Here is a 27,577-nt window from a genome sequence, read left to right on the forward strand (position 1 = left end):
ACAACAATTCACATGGAGGCATGGGTATATGAAAGTAGCAGTTCCTTTTTCGTGGCAAAATATTTTCACTAAATTAAAAAAGGTTTTTATAGTTCATAACGTGCTTTAATTAAAATTTAAAATTGTAGGCAGTAAAGCAACAAAAGTGGAGGCAAAGCAACGGCACACAGACGTTTCCACTCATTAAAGCCTATCCCTCGTATTATTCTTGCCGCCATACCCTGAGCTAGCAAACGAAAATGCTTAGAAATATTTACTTGTTTTTTATCTGGATACCTTTTCCAACTGCAGCATTGCCAGTGCTTGGTATGCGCTTAAGTCTGAAACAATAACACGCAACAGCAGATGTGGAACGTTTTAAAACGTCTCCCTTTCGGCGCTCAAATTAAGTTTTGTATGTAAGGTGGGGCAGCAGTGAGCGCAAGGGGAGAAATGAAATTGCGCACAGCTGGTAAAAGTAAAGTTTACAGCGTAGACAGGTAGGCTGGAGAGAGCGTCGGTAATGGAAACCAATGCGAAAGGCAAATAAGAGCGCGCACAGGCATATCGCACACAAACAAATGCGCGCTGCATAAACTCAAAAGATCTACGGCAATTATTTGTATATTTGCAAATGTATGCCTTGCACTTTTGTTCGTTGGTAAATGTGTGCGTGTGTGTTGTCACGAGTCTCTTGGTGTGCATAGCGCGTTTAATGCAATACTAAATCATGCAAGTGCAACCTTGAGGCAATAAAAGTGTTGCGTGTTGACTTGTTGCCAGAGTAGAAAGTGTGCCTAGAGTTTTATTATTACCGTTGCTTAATGGAAACACTTGCAGGTAAACATTTTTAGTTTGCTGTTATAGAAATTAACTGAAAAAATTTTACGGAAATTAAATAAAGATAGTAGCATTAAATTTCAAAAACCCTGGATTAATGAAAGTAGTTTTATGTAAGGAATTTGAGATTAATTAGAAATCCAGACAAATCCTTTATCACTCCTGATGGAATGAAGCTTTAACGTCTTGATGAAATCAGATCCTTCATCTAATGTAGAAAATGAGTAAAGATGAAACTAAGATTATACAGTACCGCAATTTTGACAAAGACTCCTTTCGCAAAGCATTTATCGGTTAACAAAACCAGGGGATGCGCTGGCCAGGAGTGCATCGCCCCTATCCAAAGTCTAAAAAACAAAATGCTGCGTAGTATAGTAAACTCACTATATTCTATAGGGAATAGCGACTTGATTGTGATCATGGCATACCGACTGGGACTAAAACAACGAAGCAATTAGTCATAGCTCTCAAACAGCGACCCCCAAGGCCGTGTGCTGTCTCCATTGCTCTGGTGCATGGTGATCGATCCTTTGCTCACCAGCTTAAATGATGCTGAAGTCTACGTACAAGCAATTGCGGGCCACGTTGCATGTTTGGTAACAAGCCCTTCGCTTATGAACATCTGTAGGGAAGTGCAGAAAAACCTGCATACGATTGACACTATGTGCTGTCCGAAAGGGCTATCGGGGCTTGCCACTAAGACTGGTATTGTCCTCTTCACCAGAAGGAGGACACTTGATGGACTCGTTCTGCCTAAGCAAAAGGAGTCACAATCCAGCCATCCAAAGAAATTAAATATCTTAGAGTAATCATCGATAGTAAACAACTTTGGAAGTCACACGTTGAAGCAAAGACATGCAAAGTACTGACTGCCTTCTGGCAGTGAAACGATGTCTTTGGGAAAACGTGGGGTCTTTCTCCTCGCAAAGTCCTATAGATCTACACGGCTATGATAAGACCTACTTTCACCTATACATCAGAGGTCTGGATGACTAGACTCCCTCCCGTGGGAGTCAGGAGGACTTCATCGTAACTACAACGTGCTGTGGCAATCTGTTGCGTCGGAGCTTTTCCGACTACTTCAGGCCCGGCATTGGATGCTCTTATTGGTTTACCACCATTTGATGCTTTCATCCAAGCAGAGATCTTAAAGGCCATCTGCAGGCTGAAACACAATGGGAATTGGTACGGCCCCTGTCCGGCACTAGACAACAGAGTAGGAATGGACTTCGATCCAACGATCCTCGCCATGCCCTTTGACTTCATGCCATCCAGAGTCATGCTCGACAAAATATACAGTGTGGTGGTGCCAGAGGCTCAACTGTAGTCAAACTCAGAAAATGAGCCCTGCAACACTGTTTTCACATTTTCGCGGATGGCTCCAAGACCGAACACGGTTCCGGCTCTGGGGTCTAGGTAGAATCTAGCGGGATAAAACTGCAAACTCTTGAAATGCATGTATCTCTGTTTCAAGCGGATTTGTATGCTGTACAAGAAGCGATGAACTTTGTTGTAGAAAACAGATGGGAGGCAAATTTATATGTGCCTGCAGCGGTAGCCAAGCTGCGCTCATGGCTTAAGGCATCCCCCTAATCACTTTAAGAGTAGTCGAGTCCTTTAAATGCAGGCTGAACTATGTCGGTAGACGTAATAGCCTGATACTAACATGGGTTCCAAGACACGTGGGTATCGCGGAAAACGAGATCTCTGACTCTTTAGCCAGAATAGGTTCTAAGGCTAACTTCTTTGGCCCGGAGCCCGTTATGAAACTCCCTTCTGCAGCCATCAAAGCCACGCTTTGCAAATGCAACCCACAAGCGAGCTTAGCAGGCTGAGAGAGGCTGCAGATAGACAAAACTAATGTTACCTGTCATGTCCGACCGACTGTCGCAGTTCCTCTTGTCATTAAGCAGAGCGGACTGCAGGAAGCTGGTTGGACTGATGACGGGCCACTTTCTGTGAGCAAAACACATCGAAAAGGTGGGCATCTCAGACAGTGCACTCTGCCCAGCATGAGGAGAGGAGAATGAGACGACGGACCACTTTCTGTGCATCTGTCCCGCCTTCGTTCGACTCAGGCTTGAGGTCTTTGGCACCGATGTGTTAAGAAACGACCACCTTGGCTCCTTGGCACCACAAGATCTATTCAGATTTCTTCAGAGGTTGGGTCGAATTAGAGAAATGTAAAAGGGAATCCGAGTACACTACAATGGACTTAATTGTGTCTGAGTGCTGTACTTGCTAGTCTGCCCCGACAAAAAAAAATAAATCTATCGTGCAAAGCCTGCTCAGCTACCCTATATTTTGAGGCTTTTTAAACATTTTAGCACATTTTGGGGTTTATTGTTTCATAGTTTATATGGAGGTACAGCAATAACACCAAGGTCCTGCAGCCGTTTTGTGCTTAGTGGAGGACATTTACAAAGAATTTGTTCTGAATTTTCAATGTCCATTTCACAGAATCGACATATGATGATCTCAGAAAGGCCTATTTTTTTTAAGTGATATCTCAGGCAACAATGGCCTGTGAGGTAACCAGTTAAAAGTTTTAAGTCCACACTGCCAAGTGAAAGTAGCTTATCAGAAATTCCTCTGTCCGGCGTTAGGAATTGTTTTGCTTGTCACTGACCGATAGATATTTGCCAGTGTTAAACGAACTTCTTCACTTCCCCCATCCTGAGAATTGCGTTGGTGTGACCCTTTGTAAGTCCACAGAAAGTTTCAGCACCAATTAGGGGCATGTTTGCCTCTTTTTTCTTTTACATACTTTGTATTTGCGACTTCCCCATCCATCACAAATGCACCACAGCCACGTTTACAGACGACACGGGCATGTAGGGTTGGGTCGGATTCAGCTTTGTAAATCATGTCTTTGGCGATATCAGCGCAATCACTTTTTGGCATGAAATTCAGGTCCTTTGCGAGCAACTTTTTAGCAACACGACGCAAACCCAAATGACTAACTAAAATGCGCAGAACGGTTCCGTAAGCAATGTTCAAGTCCTATGCCAGCTCTCTGGTGATTAATTTGAGGTTACTGATCAACTTTACTTTTACTTTATTGAAGTATTAATCAGTTCTCGCTGTCGACGGTCTGCCTCTACGTTCGTCATGCTCAATGGGCTCACGATTTCTCCTGGAGCATTCATGTCACTCGCACATGGCTGTTTTTTTCTTACCGAAACAGTTTTCCAGCATTTGTCAGTTTTTGGCACCTTAAATTTTTTTTTTTTTATTGAAATGTTATAAATTTTTATTCATTTATGGAATATAAAGATTACACCTAGTATAAAACTAATAAGTAATTTTCATTTCACAATTTGAAGTGTAGCTTAAACAATATTGGCAACTAAGTTTTGAGGTTTCTTTCTTTTTAATCTTCTTTTTACAGTTGCTTCATCGTTTAGTGCTCTTTCCACTTTATATTATTATTATTTCACTATTTGTTATATACGATTCCAAAATGTCAGTGAACTGCAACGGAAGAAGGGCTTTTAATTTACAAAGTAGTCCTTCGTGCTATACTTTATCAAATGCCTGGGCAACGTCAAGGAATATTGCTGAGCAGACTTTATTACTCTCTAGCGCGTCTTCTATTGTATGTGTTATCCTGTGTATTTGTTCGACGGTAGAGTGTTTTTCCCGGAAGCCAAACTGATGTGAGGGTATGATGTTTCTACATGCAATTATAGATTATAAGCGTTTGGAGAACTGCTTTTTGAATAGTTTACCCATTACTGGAAGCAGAGCGATTGGCCGGTAAGATGTCACTTCATTCGGATTTTTGCCTGGTTTAGGTATCATTACTATTTCAGATACTTTCCATTGGAATTGCATATATTTCCAATCTAGGCATCCATTCATTATAAAAGTCAATTTCATTAGCGCCTTAGTTGACATATTTCTCAAAACTTCGGCGGTTATTAAGTCGAACCCTGGATTCTTCCTTAATTTTAAATTGGAAATTTCGGTAGCAACTTCATCTATACTGAAAGGCTTTATTTTAACGAACTCTTGTACAGTTGATGGCGGAGTGAAATTTATTGTTTTTCGGTGCGGTTGAAAGATTTTCTGCAGGTGGTTCGCAAATACGTCAGCTTTTTCTGCATCGCTTTTAGCCCAAATTTTAAATTAAATTTTGGTAAGAATTTAATTCACAGATGTGGCAACCTAACAAAAAATGCTCAAAGCTCAAATCAGCTGACTTAGAGCGACTGTTCCGAGAAGGTCGTGTAAAATTTTCAGTGAAATTTAATGACTATTAGCCAACTGGGCCTTTAAAGTAATTAACTCCATTTCTGTTTACAAAATTCTCATCAAGCTGCTGTATGAACTACGCAGTTGCACTCAACAATGACAAAAGGGTATTTCTGGATTGAGTTGCACCCTCGCGGCTACCGGCTAGATCACCCTGTTCACACGTACCACATTCCACATTCCATACATACACACAATCTTGTTGCATAAACAATGGCATTCAATGAGTAGAGAATTTCTATTGCTGTAAATGCATTGCGACAGCCGTTTGGTTGCAACAACTATTTGCTATTAAAACTGCAAACCAGCGAAGCTAACAGCAGGCAGTTCCTGTTGGCCGCAGGGCTCTAAGGTCTAAATAAGTAAGGCAACCGAAGAGCATAGAGCATCGCGGCGAGCGACAGTATTGGCAAGTGTGCAAAGGAGGTAGGGATACACAACGCTGCCTGCAACATGGCAATTCACAGCAAATACAGCTGCAGCAACCGCAACAGTTGCAAGCTGGCAATGGCAGGCGCGTACACAATGCAACAGAACGAGCCAAACAACAAACAATAAATAGCTTGGGAAAGGAATGACAATAATCATTAAGGGAACAAGGGAATTGGCGACATCAAGTGCCACGGTCAGTTGTAACAACAACAATGAAGATAACAACATGGTACCATAAATGTATCCAGCGCTTACAAGGCAAGCGCAGAGTAGCAGTGGTGAGAGGCTGCATTTAATCGAATGACAACATGAAAGGCAAAGTGGAAACGGAGGCGAGGTCAACATGGGGGAAGATGTTAGCGAGCTGTGGAAAAACGCGCCGTTTTGTCTCCATTTCGTTGCGGTTGCGAGATTGTGAGAAGTGGGAAAGGGGGGATACAGTATCACTACCCACTCGAAACACTTTCGCTTGAAACCTTTGGCGCTGGACGAACGCTGGTGATAGAGATGAAATGGTGCCGACTGGCAGTGGCATTTAAAACGGTACTGTTGCTGACAGTTGTGAAAATTGGACTCCGGTCCTGTCTGTCAGCTTAGAGCTTGTCGCCTTGTGCGAAGCGAGGGTGTGGGGGCCAGATTACTATTCAGAAAAAGTTTGCTGTTTCCAGTTTCATTTTTTGTTGCTTGTTTTTGTTTGTTAACTTTTACTATTTGATTGGTACTCGTAGCTATTGTTAGTGTTTCGAGCTTTTATTTATTTATTTAGTTTTATTTGTTTGTTTTACTTTATTTCCTGTGTTAGTTTCCCTGCTGGTTTGTTGCGGACGCTCTTCTTCACTGATGATGATGTATTTGGTATGCACAATAATCGGTGGCCCGCAACGATAGACGTGTCTTCCATTGCCACCGTAAACTTCGTCCATGCAGCGTTTACGCACACGCACACGCGTACGTGTGGCATCCATAAATCAACTGAAAATACGTAGTGAAATTTATTTTTTTCCCATTTTTTTTCATATGCGGATGTGAATTTCTAAATAGTGAATGATAAGTGGCTTCCAGCGAATTTTTCAATAGGGCTTTGACGATAGATTTGCAGCGCACAATAGGGGAGATTTCGAAATGATGCAGAAACTTCTTTAGCCAATTTAATCTCATGAGGGCTTGAGATCTGGGCTGAATCTTCGAGCTCCTCCTTCTATTTTAGGTGTGTGTCTTGATGTTGTTTCACAAATGGAGGGACCGACAGTTGCAAGCCGACTCCGAACGGCACATATTTTTTATGAGGAGCTTTTTCATGCCAGAAATATACTCGGAGGTTTGCCATTGTCTGCCGAGGGGCGACTACTATTAGAAAAAAACTTGTTCTTCATTTGGTGTTTCAAGGAGTTTTGAACCAAAGTCTTCCGAATAGTATTCACACACCAACCCATTCGGCTACAGCGGCCTCCTTAGGCTAGATTAGGTTAGGTATACCCACCCGATCTAAATAGATCTCACAAAGATCACAAGAGTCCGTTAGAGTTATGCTAAACATAGTTCGTGATAAGTGGCGAGTTCTAATAAAAAGTTTAAACTTTTGTCAGTATATGAGGGGTGCCTTGTATATGTCGGGATTTGGCAACCCTGGTGTTGCAATCTGGCAACTGACAGCTGTATCGCAAAGTTTGACATTTTTTGGCTTTTACGTACTCAAAACGTTTGGAAACACCAGCGCTATTTGTGTTGTTTACAGTAACTTAAAGATTCATCTCGGTCCAAAAATGGAATTAAATCGTGAACATTTTCGTGCGATTATTTTTTACAACTTTCGACGTGGATTAACTTAGCAACATTGCATGGATGAACTTAATTCATTTTTTGGCGATGAAGCTCCATCAAGGACCAGTGTTTATCGATGGTATGGTGAATTCAATCGTGGTCGTAGTTCACTCCAAGACGAATTTCGTGAAGGTCGTCCAAAATCAGTTGTTGTTCCGAAAACCATTGATGCTGTGCGCGAACTGATATTGCAAGATCGTCATGTGACCTATCGTGAGATTGAGACAATCTTAGGCATTAGTGGGACCAGCATACATTCAATATTGCATAAACATTTGACTGTCAAAAAAATTTGTTCGCGTTGGATCCCACACAATTTGTCAATCGCTCAAAAACAGGCTCGTGTCGATTGGTCGAAGGAAATGCTCAAAAAATACGATCGCGGGGCTTCGAAACCTGTCTATGACATCGTGACTGGTGATGAATCATGGATTTACGCGTATGAGCCCGAAAGTAAACAGCAGTTGACTGTATGGGTGTTTCAAGATGAGCCAAATCCAACAAAAGTTGCTCGCGCACGAAGCACTTCCAAGCAAATGATCGCCTCTTTTTTCGGAAAAACTGGGCATGTCGCAACCGTACCACTAGAACAACGCAGAACAGTAAATTCTGAGTGGTACACAACCATTTGTGTGCCAGTTGTGTTCCAAGAAATTAGGAAAACCAATCGCCAAAGACGGATCACTCTTCACCAGGACAATGCGAGCTCTCACACATCGGCTCAAGCAACTGCATTTTTGAGCAGTCAAAACATCGAACTAATGGGTCATCCGCCGTATAGTCCTGACTTGGCACCGAATGACTTCTTTTTATTCCCGTACGTAAAAAACAAACTGAGAGGTCAACGTTTTTCGACACCTGAAGAAGCGGTTGCGGCATTCAGAATGCATGTTTTGGAGGTACCTCATTCAGAGTGGCAAAAGTGTTCGACAATTGGTTCAAACGTATGCAAAAGTGTATAGATCTTCATGGAGAATATTTTGAAAAACAATAAAGTGATTTTCGATGATTAAAATTTATTTTTGTTCTCTAATCCCGACATATAAAAGGCACCCCTCGTACCGATCGCAGGCAGTTGTAATGAGTTCTGCTTAGAGCTGGACAGTGGCTAAGGAGGCTTTCTAACGTGACCCTTTCTTCTTCGCATAAGTTATGTCGCTTCGTTCTGTATCAGTCCCATTTTAGCTGCGTGATATGGAGTGAGACAATGTCCCGTCAGTACTCCACTCAATATTTAACATTCCTTTCTTGGAAGTGATAGAATAAAGTTGGTTGTTTCCGTGTTGCAAGTTCGTACCATTATTTTGGCAATCGTGTGGGAGGAAGAGGCTTCCCATATAGATTATGCTTGCAGAGTTGGTTCCTCGTCTAGTTCCGTTTTTAAAACTGAGAGTGAGCGTACTCAGCTTTGGCAAGCAGGTGCCCACCTTAGCAAGCTCGTCAACGCTCTCATTTCCCTTTTTTCCCTTGTGCCCTGGTACCCAGTAAGTTGTGACTTGTATACTCTCACAGAGCTCGTCCATTTTGGATCTACAGCTTTTCACACTTACGAGTCATTACAGCCATTATTACTTTAATAGCAGCTCGACTATCGATGAAGATATTTGTGCGATTGCCGAGGGGAGTAAATTCCCTGCTGAACATTACCAGGCACGACTTCGGGAGAGGACACGTGATGTTATCTAAAAACATGTAATTGCTGAGGCGGCAGCTTCTACTTATCCAGCTACGCAGAGATGATATCACTAAAGTCATCAAACTCGAAAAAAAGTTCAACACTGGACGGCAAAGTAAGCTGAAGTAGAACTGCATTTGAAAGGAAACTCCAGGAGTGTAACCTGCACAGGTATACAGTTGGCTCGAAGACCCTAGAAGGCATAGGCGCTGGAACTTACGGCCCCAGAAAGAAGTGTTCTGTGTCGATGAGTAGTTTTCCAAGCATACTCCCAGCGGGGATGTATGCCATCTGTCCGTGTGTAGAGGTGAACTTAAACAGAAATTTCCGGAATGAGAGAATTGCCATTCTGAGCGACAGTTAGGCGGCACTCAAGGCTTTGTCATCCATTGAGATTAAGTCCTCACTGGTCCTTAAGTGTATTGGGAAGCTTAATCTACTAGGAACGCACAACTGCATCCGGTTAATTTCGGTCCCAAGGCACAGAAATATAACTGGGAACATAGTAGCGAACGCATTGGCGAGAGAAGGTGCGGCCTCGCCTTTAATAACACCCAAGCCCTTCCTTGCTATGGGACAACACACCATCAAGGACCAGCTTATGAGTGAAAAGCTAGGGCTAAGAGAAATTTACTAGCACCGAACTATGGAACTACACCAGGAGAAATCCTTATTCCCCAACCTAATAAATGCAACATTTGTATGCCCCTATTACAGAACCCTTTAGCATTGTGTGTCGGCTGCGACAACCAAAATCAAACTTGCGCGTTAGTAACTTTCATCCTTTGCGCTAATAAATTTTGCTTCGCAACACAACAATAACAACAACAAACTAGTTAGAGAAGTTTGTTGGATCAAAGAGGGAGATTGCAACGAAGTGTTGTGTTTGAAATTTAATAAAAATTATTCCCAATTAACTGCATTGCACGGAAATCATCATGACAACAACAAAGTTGGACTAATTAAGACAGTTTTGAATAGTTGAGAATAGAAATGATTTCCAGAAAACTTATTTCATGTTGGCCAGTTCGGTGAATTGCAAGAAGTATTAAAAATTAAAGCCTTATTATCCCCAGGGAACTGCATGAAAGCAGCTTTACATAGGTCAAATTTGGCTTAGAAGAAGACAAATGCGTGGGGATAAAAATTTGTTGCGTGAGATTAAAATTTCTTATCATTTAATTTATTATTGGCTTGTTTATATTTAGCGGAGGCCGCTGTAGCGGTCGCCCTTCGGAAAGCTTACGAGTCAAGCCTACGAGTGTATTTTGCCATGAAAGAGCTTCCCACTCGAAACCATTTGGCATTCGGAGTAGGCTTGAGATCCTTCCATTTATGGAAATACATCAAGACGTACACTAGTAGGAGAAGGAGGTCAGCCAAACACACAATAAAGGGTGTGAGGGCCCATTATAAAGGGCGGTTAAGTTTTAACGGCCGGTGTTGAGTTTGAATAAAATACAATTTTTTTTAAGAAATTATTGTAATTTCTCTTTATTATGATATTACTGGTATGGCTCAATTACGTGTGGAACAAAATATTGGCCAAATGGTCGCCGCGGCCTTGGCTGCACACGTCGATCCGATGGTCCAAATTTTCGATGACGCTGAGGCATAATTGAGGTTCTATGCCGTTAATGTGCCGAATTATCTCATCCTTTAGCTCTTAAATTGTTGCTGGCTTATCGATGTACAACTTTTCTTTTAAATAACCCCAAAGAAAGAAGTCCAACGGTGTCGTTGCCGTTTAGGTGTGGTTCACATTCAATGAAATTTAACCACCCTTTATTATCTATAAACTTATAATAGAAATGAACATTTTCCCGACACCATCAGCAGCTATACAGCCCAAATTAAAATGCTGCCTCCGCCATGCTTAAAAGTGGGTACCACGTAATTTGGATAGTATTCCTGTCCAACTCGAGGCCTCACGAATGTCACACCTGGTGTTCCAAATACTTGCAAGAAAGGAAACAAAATCCTTTCATATGACTTGTGTTATTTCCTCGAAATTGGATTAACGTAGGAAGCTTTGGTTGCTGATACTTTAAAATTATGTAAACTAAGTTTCTTTCGGAGCTCCATTCATTAGACCATAGAACAGCCGACCAATCTTCCTCCGTAAAATGGTGGCATCAAAGAGGCGCTTCTAAACGCTTTTTCCGAGATATCAAAAAAAAAAATCTAAAAAACTACCTCGGTCTTGAAACACCCTATATATGGTCTCATATGTGTTATACATTCATTTGATCATAAATTGGTTTGATGTTTATACTACTTTTTACTTGAAAAGTTTCTATACTAAAGTAAAAAAATGAGTTTCCAATTTCCAACTCACTTGAAATGATAGGTTCCATTCTCGTAGCCGAAAAATGGCACTGTATAAGTCAGCATCCAAATATTGCCGCCTCCGCAATCATAATAGGGCTTGGACCAACGCCCATCCTCATACTTCACAGCCAATGTGTCATATTCGATGCGCTCATCGGTTTTGTTAGAGTACAGATGGAAGGCTATAAAAATACAAGAGAAGAAAAACAACAAAACCACAACAAATAGTTAGTAAGTACATAAATAATAGAAGCATTCACATGAAACATAAAACTTTAGCCGTCCCACATTTGTATGCATTCATTTGCAGTGACCAACATTTACAACTTGCAATAATGTTGTGGAACTATAAAGTTCTGTAATAGTTTAAAAAATAATGAGCGAAATATTTAAAACCATAAAATTATGTATGACCAAGTATCTAATATCTTTAAAGATTTTTTAGAAAATGGGCTATTCCTTAATTTATACTACATCCCACTTACCAAAAGCATACATCCCGCGCACCAGCTGCTCATACTTTCACAAAGATTGAAAAAAAATTATTCCTATTACACATACACCATCGAAGAAATACAGTAGTTTATTTAGGGGTTAGAGGTAGTCAGAATTTTCAAAAAATTGTTTTTTTTGCATTTTCTGAAGGTATAATATCTTAGAAATATTGTGTGAAAATTTGAAGAGCATCCCTAAATACTTTTCGAGTTATTCAACAATTAAATAAGGGAGCTCGGGGGCTCCGGAGCAGATAGCAAAACTTTAAATGCATTTTTCTCAAAACTTTGTTTTTTGAACTGGAGATCAATGCAACTTAAAAACCGTTTGGTAGATTTCAATGCTTTTGGAAAACATAAAAAACTCGTGCCTGATCGAAGGATTTTTTTTTTTTAAATTTCGATTTTTTTTTAACAATTAATTTTGGATTTTATTCGAAAATCTGAAAAATACTTCCTGAGGCCGCCAAATTGTTAATTTTGAAAAGCAAAAACCTCGATCAGGCACAAGATTACCTATTAATAAAACTAATTTCCCTTGTCTGACTGATTTTAGAAGAATCTCCAAGGGACTTCTGGAAAAATGGGCGCCACACAAACGGAGATAACTTTTACAATAATTAATTTTTTTTTTTTAAATTTGCTTAAATCAAGTCGAAACATGATGTATTATTGCTATGTTTTTATTTATGTATAATAATGGTTAATGGTAGTAAAGGGTTAAGGTATGGCACTTTAGCAATGCGACCATATTGATCTATTATGCACCCTATGCTGTCTATTGACTGTTAAATATGCTTATGAATTGTACCAGCTCCTTCTGAGGGAGTGATTGAAGGTCTTCATCTATAAGCATGCACTTATTTAAAAACTTTTTCCTTCTATGTGTCAACCTCGTACATTCGATGGTGAGATGTTCTATAAACTCCTCATCTTCGCAGCAAAATCTGCAGGTGCTGGTGTTAATTATGCCTAATTTAGGTATGTAAGTGTTTGTTGCAGGTGAAGTGACCCGCGAGGGCGCCGTGAGAGTGCGAATGCTCTTTTTGTTTAACATGAGGGCCATGTTAACTCTTTTAGCATTGAAACTTAAGAACTTATTGGAGTGTCTAAGAGCCTCTACGTTGTTCCAATGCTGATTTATTAGAGTTTTGGCCCAGTATTTTACTTTTTGTTTCAGGTTGTTTTTGTTGAATCCGAACATAGGACTAGGTCCGATGAAATTTACATCAATAACAAAAAGTCAAATAAATTAGTCAAGATTAGCAAATAAAAATTATTGAAAATCATCATTTTTCTTCATTTTTTTGTTTTTGCCCCTAACCCCTTAAGCATCCAGCTCGAAAAGAGTTCAGCTAGAGAAAAAATGCATAGACTAAATGAAAATTCAGATACTGGGCAAAAAAACGTTGCAATTTATTTGATTTATTTATGGGTTTGCTATTGCAATATATGTACTTTAAAAAATAAGTATGCATCTGACTTAAATTTTTTGAAGTCTTATGGGGAGAAATTTTTATTACATATATGGGAATAACTTTCCGTCCTTTCTTTGCCAAAGTTACGAAGTATTTAAACAATTATATAAAACATAATATTATTTGAAGTATGTGCTACATGTTTACTTCATCTTTTAAGCAGCATACGGATTCCTCTGATGAAAAGTTCGAGTTCTTTTGACTTGATCCACTCATTGAGCCACTTTGCGATGCTCTCGTAAGAAGTGAACCGCTCTTCAATAAGAACTGACTGCATTGATACGAGCAGATGGTAATCCGAAGGTGCAATGTCTGGGTAATACGGCGGGTGGGACAAGATTTCCCAATCCAGTAACTCTAAATATTTCTGGACCGATTTAGCAACGTCCCATTTCGGCCGCTTTTATTTGAGAGCTCGATTCAAATGCATCAGCTGCAGTCGGTACCGATCGCTAGTGGTGGTTTCAGACGGTTTAATGGGTTCATAATAGATGCCAGCCCATCAGATCCCATCAGATGCACATCATAACCTTTGAAGCATGAATATTTTCTATGCTGTTGATGGACATAGTTCACTTGGTAGGATCCAACAGCTCCAACATTTTCGACATTTAGGGTTGTCATAATATTTGTAGATCCATTTTTAATCGCCAGTGATGATAGGATGCAGAAAATCCTTTCTCTTATGCCGTTCAAAAAGCATCTCCCACGTAACCTAACCTCTCTCAATATCCCTCTCATTCAATTGATGTGGCACCCAGTTACCTGCCTTCTGGACCATTCCCATCGCATGCAAGCATTTACCGACGCCTGAACTGTCAACATCCAACTCTTTAGACATATCAGCAAGCGTTCGACATGCGTTTTCATCCAATAATTGTTGCAGTTGAGTATTATCGAATTTTTTCGGTGCCCCTTCCCCTTCGCGATCTTTATCACTCACGTCGAAATTGCCACTTTCGAAGCATCGAAACCACTCTTTGCAAGCTGTATTTGATGGAGCGTGATTACCGTTAATATTGATCAATATACGACACGTTTCAGCTGCACTTTTTAGGTAACTTTAAAAGGTAATAATGACGCATGACTTTCCGCAAATTCTGTTTTTTCGGGACGAACGTAGACATTTTTGACCTCAGATAAAAAATGATCTTTTCGCTTCAAACGATTGTGAACTACTGCGATCGAGACCTCACAATCTAACACCTTCAAATCACCGGTATATTACTAGAGCGAAAACAAAAACAGTATCAGCAGCGACACCTCTTTTACGAGGGCAGAAACTTATGTATTGCCATACTCAATATTTTTTAAAGGGTGATCAAAGTACGATACCTCTAGTATTTTAAATTGAATTTGTTTCCCCTTGTTCACTCCTCTCGGCAGCATAGGGCCTCGACAAGACGCAGTCTTGCGTGGGTTTCTTTAATCTATTTTGATTTCTGACAGGGTAGGTGATAAGCCTGCCGCTATCAGTCCTAAGTAGTGGGAATGCCCACCTCTCGTTGCTTAGGAACAACGCCTTCTTACTGCTTGGAGCGCCATCTGTGCTTAAAATTTTTCTGCCAGAAGGATCACACAGACGGTTGAGGACTTCGCTAAATTTAGTGAGTCTGCGCTATTACGGCGATCGCCCACTTCCTCTTGCTGGCGCCACTGATGCAATTCCACTGATTTGATTTATTTTAGCAGTCACAATGTAAATAATGCGGGTAAATTGTGCGGGAGTAAGGATGGAAAGGAGGGAGAGGATAAGTTTGTGGGTTTGAGGAATGAATTTTTTTTACGCTAGGCTACCGAGACCGCAATATTAAATTGAAATAAAACATCAAAAATTCAAATCGATTGAACAATCTTTATTATTTTTGGGTAGAACCATTCATGACACTTATTTATAAAGATGACACCTTTGAAAGATTGTCACGTGAACACCAATTTTGAATGACTCGCTAGAAGACTTCGGTCAGTTTCTCATGAATTGCTTTAGTAATATTGGCATCCAATACCTCAATCAAAGCTGATTTATTCATAAAGCAGTTAGACTTTACATACCCCCACAAATAAAAGTCCACAGTTGTGATATCACACGATCTTAGTAGCCGAGACGAGACATACATTGCTCACCGACAAAGCAGGAAATCCAAACAAAGCAGCACCGTCCGCCGTCTTGTTGGAACCAAGTGTTGTTAAAATCACGGACTTCAATTTCTGGCACCAAAAAGTCATTTGTCATGGCGCGACAGCGTTCGCCATTCACTGTTGCATTGGCAGCAGCCTCGTCTTTGATTCCTCCAGACCATAGGCTGCACCAAACAGTTATCTTCAATGGATGTAATGGTTGTTTGTGAATGGCTTCTATAATCCAAATACAGCAATTTTGCCAATTGACGTAGCCATTAATCCAAAAATGTGCCTCATCGCTGAACAAAATTCGTTGACCTGGGCGCATGATGAACATTTTTCAAAGAGCGTCGATTTTCGTAATACATTTGTACGATTTGTAAACGTTGTTGAAGCGTAAGTCTTTCCATGACGAAATTTCCATAAATACTGGAAAAAAATATGTATTTAGTTTTACAGTAGTCACGCGTGATCCGTCAACAAATCCGCTTTGAAACAGTACCTCCATTCTATTCACCCTTGAGATTGCGTAAGAACTTTTTCAAATACAGCAACCGCAGGGTTCCTCAAGGTAGTATGCGGGGCCCTCTGCCTTTTTTCACTATTTTCATAAATAATTTCAGTGAAGGTTTTACGGCATGCGCACATTTTATTTGTGCTGATGCTTCAAATTTATAATATTTTTGATATTGAAATTCTGCAAAATGAGTTGAATGAATTTGACGAGTAAACGTCAGCCTAATGAATTATCTATAAATATATGCAAATACATAACATACGATTTTTTCTGTAAGGCTTGCCTTCGAAGCTGACGAATTTCACTCTATGATATGTTTAGCAGTGAGAATATATTAAATTTAACTGTCGACATGCACACACACACACACACACACATGCTCATCTTTAAATGAGTTTCATCGCTTCAAATGCGCACACACACGTACACATTATTTATTATATTCATACACCATTAACCTTTGCCAAATAAATAACAGCTCCTTCTAGCACACCCGTTTCTTTGTAGTGTGAAGAGGATAATAAAATAAAATTTACCACATAATTTTACCAACACATCGAACCGCAAGAGGGATAAGAAAATATTTATTTTTCCTTTAGCAAAATACCACTACAAGACCGCAAGCACATTTGAATGCGTGTCATCCTATTAGTAGCGCTTTAATGCGTTTAGGGTGTGTACAGCATCTGTCTGATGGAATATGAACGATTAGTTAGGTTTGTGGTTAAATTGACCTGGCTAGCTGTCTGAAGGCCGTCACATAAACCTATTGCTCCTTAGTGGTACCAGATGGAGTTTGATCTTAACGTTTCTTTGTAGTAGACTTCTGGTAATAAGCCGGTGGCCTTTCATATACATCTATGAAATGAGACCTTTTTTCAATTTCAAACGATTACTAACAAAAAATTGTTACAAATTTAATCTTCAAAATTATAGCCGTCGCCAGCGACACATTTGTCCCATCTTTCAGGCAATTTGTGGATGCCGCGCCAAACTAATTTTTCGTCTTTGGCCGCAAACCAATCATCGAGCCATTTTTTGGCTTCTCCGTGAGAATTGAAGTGCTGCTCGGAAAGTGCGTGGCCCATCGTTGCAAACAAATGATAATCGGAAGGCGCCAAGTCTGGTGAGTAAGCCGCATGCACCAGCGGTTCCCAATCGTACGACTCCACCAATTCCCGGTGCATTGTCACATTCTCAGTTCATGCGGCACCCATCATCCGACCTTTAAAATCATGCCCAGGTCTTTCAGACGTTTGGAAATGGTTTTTTGGGTCACTCTCAACTGCTCTGCCATCATTTCTTGCGTTTGACCATCATCTTCATCCAACAATGCTTGCAATTCGGCGTCCTCAAACTTTTTCGATGGCCGGCCACGGTGCTCGTTGGCCCTCGTTCTCTACGCTAAAATCACCACTTCGGAATTTTTCAAACCACCTGAGGCACTGTGCTCTACTTAGAGCATGCCCACCATAAGCTTTTATAAGCATTTGATGAGCTTGAGAAGCGTTTTTCGTCAATTGATAACAGAAAATCAACGATGTCCGCAAATCGTAATTTGAAGGCACGAAATTCAACATTTTTAAAAGCGACAAAAATGCATTGTTGTATGAAACGTAACAAACAATGAACTGAATATTGTTGACAGATGACAGACGAAAACAACAAGACATTTGGGAAGGTTTAAAAATACTTCTAGCGACATCTATGGACTAATAGCTGAAAGTCTCATTTCATAGGTATCCACCTGTAAGTACCTCTGCCGTCTGAAACTAAAGCCCCAGCAGACATTCTACCTTCGCATATTGTAGAGCTCCTTAGACATTTCATTCGAGCTCTAGCTAATGCAGAGCAAGAACATAGAATGTGTTCTAAAGTTTCATTCTCTCCCAGTTCATTGCAAAATCTGAAGTTATCCTTGGTTGCGATTGTATATACCTATATATACATACAATTTTTTTCTCATACATCCTAGATGAAACATAGGGCCTCAATAAACAAGTTACATTTTCGCTTGTTTAGAGCTGGATGTTTAATTTACCTCCAGGAACGGCCTGCTCTGCCCGTCTCTGCTGCTACTTGTCGTCTCCATGTGTTGGCTGGTTTCCCGCATCTACGGCTTCCTAGGGGACTCCAGTCTAGCGCTGTCCTTGCGTGGTAATCCCGTGGTTTGCGCACTATGTGTCCGATCCATTTCCACTTGCGACGCATAATTTCTATGTGAACTGGTGTTTGCTCGGTAGCCGCCCAAAAATCATCGTTGCTTATAATATCAGGCCAGAATATCGGCATTATCTTTCGTAGGCAACGATTGAGGAAGGTTTGCAATGATTGTGATATGTCGACTTCACGTTGGCATCAAATATTTTCAGTTTTGTGTGCCTGGATATGTGGATTGATCTCCATACCCTGACTAGCATGCCAAATGCAAGCGCCCCTTAGATATTCGGTAAAGTATGCCAGTTGTTGATCCGCTGTTTTTTTAAATTATGCTGCTAAGGTAGCAAAATTCCTCTACATCTTCAAGCGGCGTGTCGGCAAATTGAAGGGCACGTGTTTCGGTGGTGTTAATCCGCCTTACTTTGGTCTTTGCCATGTTCATTTTTAGGCCTATTTGTGCGACTGCATGGCATACTGTTTGTAGTTTAGCTGATTGTGCCGGTAGCCAATTGTGGCCCGTCAGTATATGTACAATAGTTCTGCTTTCCTTTCTAGACAGGACTACTAAGAAATTGGCGCATTTATCTTCCATCTGTGTGCACATGATTTTCGTGGTTTTGCAGGTGGTAAGATTGTTCCACCTCCTGTCTATCTGTATTTTCAGTAAAGGCTTCAGTGTACCCTTCCCTTGTCCAAATGGTGTGTAAACAGCGCTTTTATCTACAATTTCGTTCCCTGCAATGCCCTTATGTCCGGGTACCCCATAGATGTGCAGCCGTCAAAATCGATTAGCGGTTGTCGTGGCAATCAAGAAGAAGAGAGGCATTAAGAAGGCGAGAGCTCGTGAAGATGGTAATGTACTCTAAGTGAAAGTGGTTTAAGGTCCATCCATTAATTTGCGTCCACTAAATATTTTATACCAGTCTGTATCTCGTCGCTCATCTGAAAGAGATCGTTACTGACGTGCCCAAAAGTGGACTCAGCTACCAGCAGTGGATTATTGGAATGGTTCCCATGATAGCACCGCACCGTAGCAGAAACTGCTGGCCAAGCCTGGTATTATGGTCATTTGCGCGCAACATACGACCGGGTGCAACCGGGAGGCATTTCGTCGCTGTCATAAGCTCCGTGTTTTGGCAGACTTGCAGCTTCGTCCACTATGTCCTATTTATACTCGGTGATCTGGTGAACTCGGCTTAGTTCAGAACCACTCGATCGATCTCCTTGAACATAGCCAACAATTTTTTTTTTTACTTTGCCCTTAGTGCTACCGGCTAGCCACTTGAGAACCTTTGCTGACCTGCACCTTTTTAATTTCATAAAATTTTATAAGCCCCTTTCTGTTCGTAATTCATTGCACAGATACTGTACACGAACACATGCTTAGCTATCTACATACCCAGTTAGACCGAAGTCCACAAGCACATCCCATATCTTAGGTTCAATGTTTATTTATGTTCTATAAACAAAGAGCAAAGTTCAAATGAAAGTTCGGTCGAACTCGTCAACAACTTTGGCAAAACTTAAATATTCATTTTAGAAAATTTCCCTTTCCTGGCTATTGGGATATTGGCTATTGGCAGCAATGCGATGTCGGTGTTACCGCTTGTGAGACAAATAAATATCTGGGGTTTCTGTCATTGTAAGTTTCAACTTGACTTTGTTCTGCCAATATCGCACAGTATTGTTGTTGTATTTGCTGCCATTTTTCATTTGGGCATTTCAAGTTGTTCTTTGATGTCAATAAATGACAACAACCCTTCCCATAACTCAGGCAAATCACACGCGCACGTATACATTTACGTGAATGTACACGCATGCACACGCAAAGACGGGGGAGAAAAGTAGAAAAACACTTTGGTGTGTTTGTATGTAGATGTGATTATTTTGGTAGTGACAAATTCGGAAAATAGGGACTTGTTAACCAACCGGCCCTCTGATTTCACCCATACTTGGACACAGATGGGCTGCCTTCGGTCCACGCAGCTCAACTCTATCCAACTTAACTCGATTCATTCTGCAAACTGGTGGTGGGCAAACTTTTATCGTTTGCTGCAGATTTTCTTCGATTTTTCGCACCAATGCAGACTAATAGTTGGGGCAGTTGGAATGAAAGGTTTGACGGGCGCACTGTGCTTACACACACATGGATATATGTTTGCACAGGTGTATGTGTGTTATGTGTTGACTTTTGCTCGTACACAACAACATTTTAATGCACGCACAGGTCTACACACTGACACATAAATACGAGGGTGTGCCGTATACTTTATTGATATTCTAAGCCCATAAGCTACTAATTTATGTACTTGAAAATAGATAGAGTGTGGTGCTGCCAGAGGCTCAATAGAGGTCAAACTCTGAAAATGAGCCCGGCAAACATTGTTTTCGCATTTTAACGGATGGCACCAGGCCCGAGCACGGTTACGGCTCTGGGGCCTACGTGGAGTCCAGTGGGACAAAACTGCACTTTGCTCTTGGAATGCATGCATCTGTGTTTCAGGCGGAGCTGTATGCTGTTCAAGAAGCGATGAACTTTGTTGTGGAAAACAGATGGAGAGGCAGATCTATATGTGTCTGCAGCAACACTCAAGCTGTGATCATGGCCTAAATCCAGGCTGAGATATTTGGGTAGACATAATAGCCTGATGCTAACATGGTCCTGGGATACGTGGGTATCATGGGTAACGAGAACTCTGACTCCTTAGCTAGGATGGGCTCTGGGCCAAAGAAGTTGGCTTTAGAGCCCGCTCTGTCACTCCCTTCTGCAGATATCAAAGCCCCGGTTAGCAAATGGGTTACTACAACCCACAAGCGACCTTGGCTGGCTGAGAGAGTCTGCAGATAGACAAAACTGATGTTACCTATCATATCCGACCGACTGTCGCAGTTCCTCCTGGCACTAAGCAGAGGGGATTGTAGGAGGCTGGTTGGACTGATGACGGGTCACTTTCTATGGGCGAAGCACATGGAAAGGTAGGCATTTCAGACAGTGCACTCTGCCCAGCATGAGGAGAGGAGAATGAGACGGCGGACCACTTTTTGTGCATCTGTCCAGCCTTCGCGTGAATCAGGCTTGAGGTCTTTGTCACTGATGTGTTACGAAACGACCACCTTGGCTCCTTGGCACCACAAGATCTATACAGATTTCTTCGGAGGTCGGGTGGATTTAAAGAAAATTAAAGATTCAACCCGAGTGCAGTACAATGAACTTAATTGTGTTTAAGTGCTGTTATTGCTAGTCTGTCCCGACAAAAAAAACTTATTTATGTTATATATATCACAATTAGCGCACTTCTTTGGTAGTAGCTCAAATAATTACGTACTTAATTGGCCGTAACAACCCTTTACCGAGTTACCATACAGTGTAACGAATAATGTCTTCGCAGGTGTCTCTCCGCACACCTTTTTCAACCAAGAAAATCCAGGTTATCTGCAATTTGATCCTTCAATCGGGCACAGGTACGTCCTCTTCGCCATCGACAGTCATTTACCGCCCATCGCTAGAGCAGTTCCTTCCATACGGACGACATAACCCAACCACTTTAGTCGTTGCAGCGTGACCCGTTTGCATGACCCGTCAATATCGCCGTAAAGCCCATACAGCTCGTGGTTCATTCCAATGCAGTAACGTCATGTACGCCAGCAGGACCAAAAATCTTGCGAAGTACTTTCCTCTCGAAAACTCTAAGAGCGGCTGCATCTGATTGTTTGACTGTCCAGATTTTAGCACTGTGAAGAAGCATCGGGATGATCAGTGTCGTGTAGAGTGTTATTTTCGTTCGTAGAGAGATGGCTTTACAACTCAATTGCGTACTTATACCAAAGTAGAACCCGTTGGCAAGAGTTATCATTCGCTTGATTTCAAAGCTGACATCGCTGTTGCTGATAATAGCGGATCTCAAATAATTGAAGCCCTTGACCACATCGAATTTATAGATGTGAACTACGATCTGTGGTTCAAGAAGCCGCGACTCCCTGCAGGGCGCCAGCATATTCTTGGTTTTGCCCTCGTTTACCCTCAGACCCAATCGTGTGGACTCCTTTTCAATAGCCGTAAAAGCAGCGGAGATGATGTCGATGTCAGAATACGCAAGGAGCTGAACATTTTTATGGAAAAAAAGTTCCGTTTCGTTTTACTCCCGTCCTACAAATCACACTATCCACAGCAAAGTCGAAGAGATCGCGTGACATTGGACCATCTTGTCTGAAACTTCGATCCATATTAACAGGTTGTAGAGGTCTTTTCGTATCTTGACGGAACTTTATATTATTAGTTCAGTGTATTTGATAACCCACTCTATATATTTGATACTCACTAAAGAGAGGCGATTTTATTAGAATATGGAGTATATTTGTCTGGAAATACCACGTTTAAAATTGATGGCGCCAAGAAGGCACGCGCGGTTCGGGCTGAGATTTCTCTGACTACCTGGAGATTATAGCATTATTTTAATCTGCTTGACTTATCAAGTATTTATGGCATATCCTAGTGTTTGATATTGCAAAAAGCTGTCTTTTTTATCATAGAAAGTCGTGGTAATTGGTTCTCTACTTCTTTCCTACGCCTGCTGATTTAGTAGGTCATGATATAAAAAAATAGTTTTGCTTCACCTTATTTCTCTCTCTGTGGCCAGTCTCTAATCTAACCTAACTTAAGACACGGTAACGGTAACGGAAAAACGTGAAATTTTCTTGTCATATTTGGACTGCATTTAGAAACAGAGATCTTTCACAAACAAATCCAGTTTAGGCTAAGCAACATAAAACTCATTTTAATGACGCCTTCAACGGTTTCACTTTGGTTGCTGGTAATCGCAAAAGTCCCCGAAAAAGAAGTGGCAGATTGGATTGATAACCTTAAGCAGGTATGAGACCCCAGCTCTAATACATAGGATTAAGAAACAGGCTGACATAACTCAAGTTTCTTCAGAAATCAAATCAAAGATGGCTCACGCTCTCAGGCTATGGCATTATTAAACTCATATGAACTTAATTCACGAGTAATCTAATGTTGGGGCTCCTCATCGGTTGTACTGCGCCCCATGCCAGGAGGTTGAATATAGTTCATTTTAATAATATTATTTCTTCTAAAAATTTGTTTATTATTTCTGGGCTTGAGTATAATCAGCAGAAAATTGAAACAATTTCGAGAAAATCGAATGACTTAGCGATTAATCCAATGTTGAAAGTTTTGGGGTAGTTTACAAAGTAAGTTTTAAGGCGTTAGTGATGCCATATTACGCCTATTGCAATAATATTAAATTAATGAAAATAAAGATTGTTTTGTTTTAGAAGTAAAACTTCTTAGGCGTCGATGGACGAGCGAGAATGGAGATTAAAATTTCAAGCCCATGCAACGTTTTGGGCAGTTTCGTTCCGCGAGAGAGAAAAAAGATATAAGGTAGAGAAAAAAGAGAGAGGGAGCTATACCTTATAAATATCTTGGATACACCTTAGGCTATTTTTCGTGAGATTTTCCTTGTGGTTGCTAATTTCCAGTGAGAAATTACACTGCCTACTTTTTGGCGCTTGTTTGTTGGTGCAAACTTGTAGGAAATATATATACAGTGCTGGACTTAAGTATAGGCACAATCCGCTTTATAAAAATAACTGCAGTTTTATTTGTATTCAGAAAACCGATATATTTATTTTGTAGGTATATTATAGGTGTAGAGCTTATACATTAAAAAATAGCTATGAAAACTAAATACATTTTCTTTGCAAATAAAGTTCAAAAAAAAAAAAATTTAAATTAATTCGATATTTTACTGGACAAAAGTATAGGCACAACTACTTAAACGATAACCAAAATGCGTTGAAATTTTAATTTAATATTTTTATGGTAACCCTTTCTGTTTTATGACGGCCTTAAGTCTATTTGGCATTGAGTGGACAAGTTTTTTTGCTACATTTTCGCCAATATTAAGCCACTCTTCCATTAAAGCTGCTTTTAGCTCAACTTTATTTGAAATTGTGCGTTTTTGAATTCTTCTCTCCAATTCCTCCCACAAATGTTCTATCGGATTTAAGTCTGGTGACTGCGGGGGGTGTGGTAAGACGTGTGAAACGTTATAAGCGAGCCACATCTTGACGTCATGGGCTGTATGCTTCGGGTCGTTGTCATGTTGAAATGTGAACGACCCGGGTAAGTTCAGTTTTTCAGCGCTTTTCTTCACATTTTCCTTTAAGATGTTTAAGTAAACTGTCTTGTCCATAATCTCATTAATGAAAACAAGCTCTCCCATACCCGCAGAAGACATACAGCCCCATACCAACATCCCCCCACCACCATACTTAACCGTTGGCAAAAGATTTCGAGATTCCATTGCAGTGTTACGTTTTCGCCATACCCTTGTGTGTCCATCAGGCCGGAAAATGTTGAACTTGCTTTCATCAGAAAACAATACCTGATCCCAGAAATCGCTTGGCTTGTTTTCAAACTGTTTGGCATGATCCAATCGCTTCTTCTGATTGATGGCAGATGTCAAGGGCTTTCGTCTAGCCACACGAGAGTTATAACCAGCCTCATGCAACACTCTTTGTACAGTTTTAAAGTGTGCATCTTTGCCAATTTCTGCCTTTACCTCTGCAGCAACCTGTGAAGATGTAATTTTTGGATCACGCTTCACTTTTCGTATGACCTGAGCACGTTCTCTCTCTATTAATTTGCGCGGACAACCACAGCGACTTGCATTTTCAAAGTTTGTTTCACCTTTGAAGCGATTTACAATGGTCCGTATGGTAAAACGACTACGATCCATTAATTCACCGATCTCTGCAAACGATTTTCCTTGGCTGTGCAAGTGTAAAATGATTTTACGCTCCGATACTGTTGTTGCAGTTTTTTTTGGGCTCATTATAAAGAGTTTACAAACAAAATAATTATTTACAAAAATGTTATCAACTTTTCGCTTGTTTGAATCAATAAAAAATAATAACGGTACACATAGGAATGTGCTGAATATAAAAGTGTTGCCAGATAATTGAAACAGATACTGAAACAGACGCGCACAAAAAATTATGCAAGTAGTTGTGCCTATACTTTTGTCCAGTAAAATATCGAATTAATTTAAATTTTTTTATTTTTGAACTTTATTTCCAAAGAAAATGTGTTTAGTTTTCATAGCTATTTTTTAATGTATAAGCTCTACACCTATAATATACCTACAAAATAAATATATCGTTTTTCTGAATACAAATAAAACTGCAGCTCTTTTTATAAAGCGGATTGTGCCTATACTTAAGTCCAGCACTGTATATATATATTGGAATTATACTTTTTGGAATTATATTTCTTTGGTGCCTACTGTTTGGGACGTTTTTTGGTCTAAATTTTTTGGCGCTTTTTTTTTGTGCCTACTTTTTGGCGCTTATTTCCCTTTCCTGGCTAGTGCTTGTGCGCACTATAAAGTGCTATCCATTCCGGCGTCGGATTTATTGGTATTGCCTTGCTGTAATTTGTGCCGTTGCTGCGGTCCTGGAATCGCTGTGTTTGTGCGGGTGATAAACGCTCGGAGTAGTGCGCGTTGTTGCCACGGTTTGTGTCCGTCGTTTACCTACACCGAACGACCCTTCTCCGTTTTTTGTAAATTTTGTCTATTTGTATTCTCTGCAACTGTTGTGAGTTTTTAAGATATATATCCTTTCTCTCTCTCTCTCATTCTCTCTCGGGTCTCTCCCTCTTTCTTTTTCTGCCTTGAAATTTTCACTTCTGTTATGTGTACTACGCTACACGCACTTTTTTTTTGCCATATTTGACCTCACGAACGTTTTCCCGCCTAAAAACAAATTCCAACAAATACAGATTATGAATCTTTCACTTGAGACAGCAGCAATACCAGAGGTATGGAAAAGCAGTACTACTGTCCCAGTATTAAAAAAAGAAGATAAAAAGAGCCAAAAACTATAGAGGCATCTCCTTATGGTGTGGCTCCTCAAAACTATTCGCAAAAAACAGTGCTAATGAGATTTCGAGGCAAGATAGAGCAAAGTAACGACAAGGAATTTAGCAGATAGAGGCCGACGGTAGATATCAAAGGAGTTTTTCAGGCCAGTTGTCACCATTTCTGAAACCTGGATTCATCATTACACTCCAGAAACCAAGCAACAATCAAAACAATGGATCTCTCCCGTTGAATCTACTTCAAAGAAGGCGAAGACAGTCCCATGGACCGAAAAAGTCATGGCCATGATTTTTCGAGATGCGAATGGTGTCAGCCTCATGGATTTTTTAGAAAAAGGAAGAAAGATCACTGGAGAATACTACAGTGAGTTATTGGACCGCTTTTGCAAAAAATTCAAGGAGACACGGCCGCATTGGGCGAAAAAGAAGGTGATGTTTCACCAGGATAACGCACCAGTACATTCAGCCGGAGTTGTCGCCGCCAAACTACATGAAATGCGTTATGAATTGCTGTCGCATCCCCCATATTCACCCGATCTGACTCCCTGCGACTTTTTCTTGTTGCCTAACTCGAAGAAGTGGCTCGTGGGAAAAAAATTTAGTTTACGTGAGGAAGTCATCGCCAAGGCAGAGCCGTATTTTGGAGAGTTCGACAAGACCTATTTTTTAGAGGTGTTAAAAAGTAGCCGGCGCGTTGGGAGAAGTGTATCTGAAGTGTGAAAAAAGTGTGAAAAAAAAAAATGTTTTTTTTTAAATGGTGTCTTCATTTTTAACACTGGTACTTATTGAACCCCCTCGTACACTCATTTTTGAAATTTGGAATACAATTCCTTAATTCCTAAGACTCCTTAAGACTCGCTTTTCTGATATCCACACCTCGTATATTAGCTGACCTTTTTGCTTGGCTGATGTGGAAATGTATTTAATTTTGCACTGAGTTGTTTTGGTGTTGAATCCTTTTACGGCTTCCTACTACTAAGTTTTTCTATTCCTCCACGTCTCTAAAGGAAATTAGTTTTAGTTAAAAGTCGCACTTTTGGAGGTGTGCAAAGTTTCATAGAATTCATGTGAGCGTTTAAGGCAATTTGTATGTATGTATGTGAGGAAGGTGTGTGTTGTATAGCTCCATTCCTATTTGCTAACTAAATTTTACACGCACTGCAGAAATTCGAGACGCATATTCAGCCATGCATGTGCGCGTGTAGGTATCAGTCTTGTGGCATCAGTTGCCAAATGCTTTTTAGTTTGATTCAATTTATAGTTGTTTGTTAGGTAGCAAAACTTTTCGTGGCTATTTTTCACTTATCTCATTCTGAGCTTTTGACTTGGAGTCTTTTTCAAAGAATTTGGTCAGAATAACTTCAAATTTACAATTCAGGTTTACAATTGAAAGGCTAATTACATTGACGCTAAGGCTGTTAATTTTTTGGCCAAGAAGCAAAATATTTGCTCGAAACTTTAGAAGTTTTGGAAATGGCGATTTAGCTCCCAAACCCACTTGGCACACAGAAGTAGAGGGCGCCACACACTTAGGTTAAAGGAGCCGTCTGTTCTAAGTCCTATGGA

At 40.5% G+C, this 27,577-nt stretch overlaps 1 protein-coding gene across 1 annotated transcript in view; it reads right to left on the reverse strand.

Moving 5' to 3' along the window:
* The window catches only part of LOC128868526 (uncharacterized), a 461,316-nt gene that overhangs the window by 134,806 nt on the left and 298,933 nt on the right, over positions 1-27,577 (reverse strand). Inside the window, exon 5 of the mRNA XM_054110716.1 lies at positions 11,343-11,517. Coding sequence (XP_053966691.1) covers positions 11,343-11,517 — 175 coding nt within the window. The remainder of the gene's footprint in view (positions 1-11,342; positions 11,518-27,577) is intronic.

Source organism: Anastrepha ludens, chromosome 6 (assembly GCF_028408465.1).
Source record: "Anastrepha ludens isolate Willacy chromosome 6, idAnaLude1.1, whole genome shotgun sequence".
Classification (NCBI taxonomy): Eukaryota; Metazoa; Arthropoda; class Insecta; order Diptera; family Tephritidae; genus Anastrepha; species Anastrepha ludens.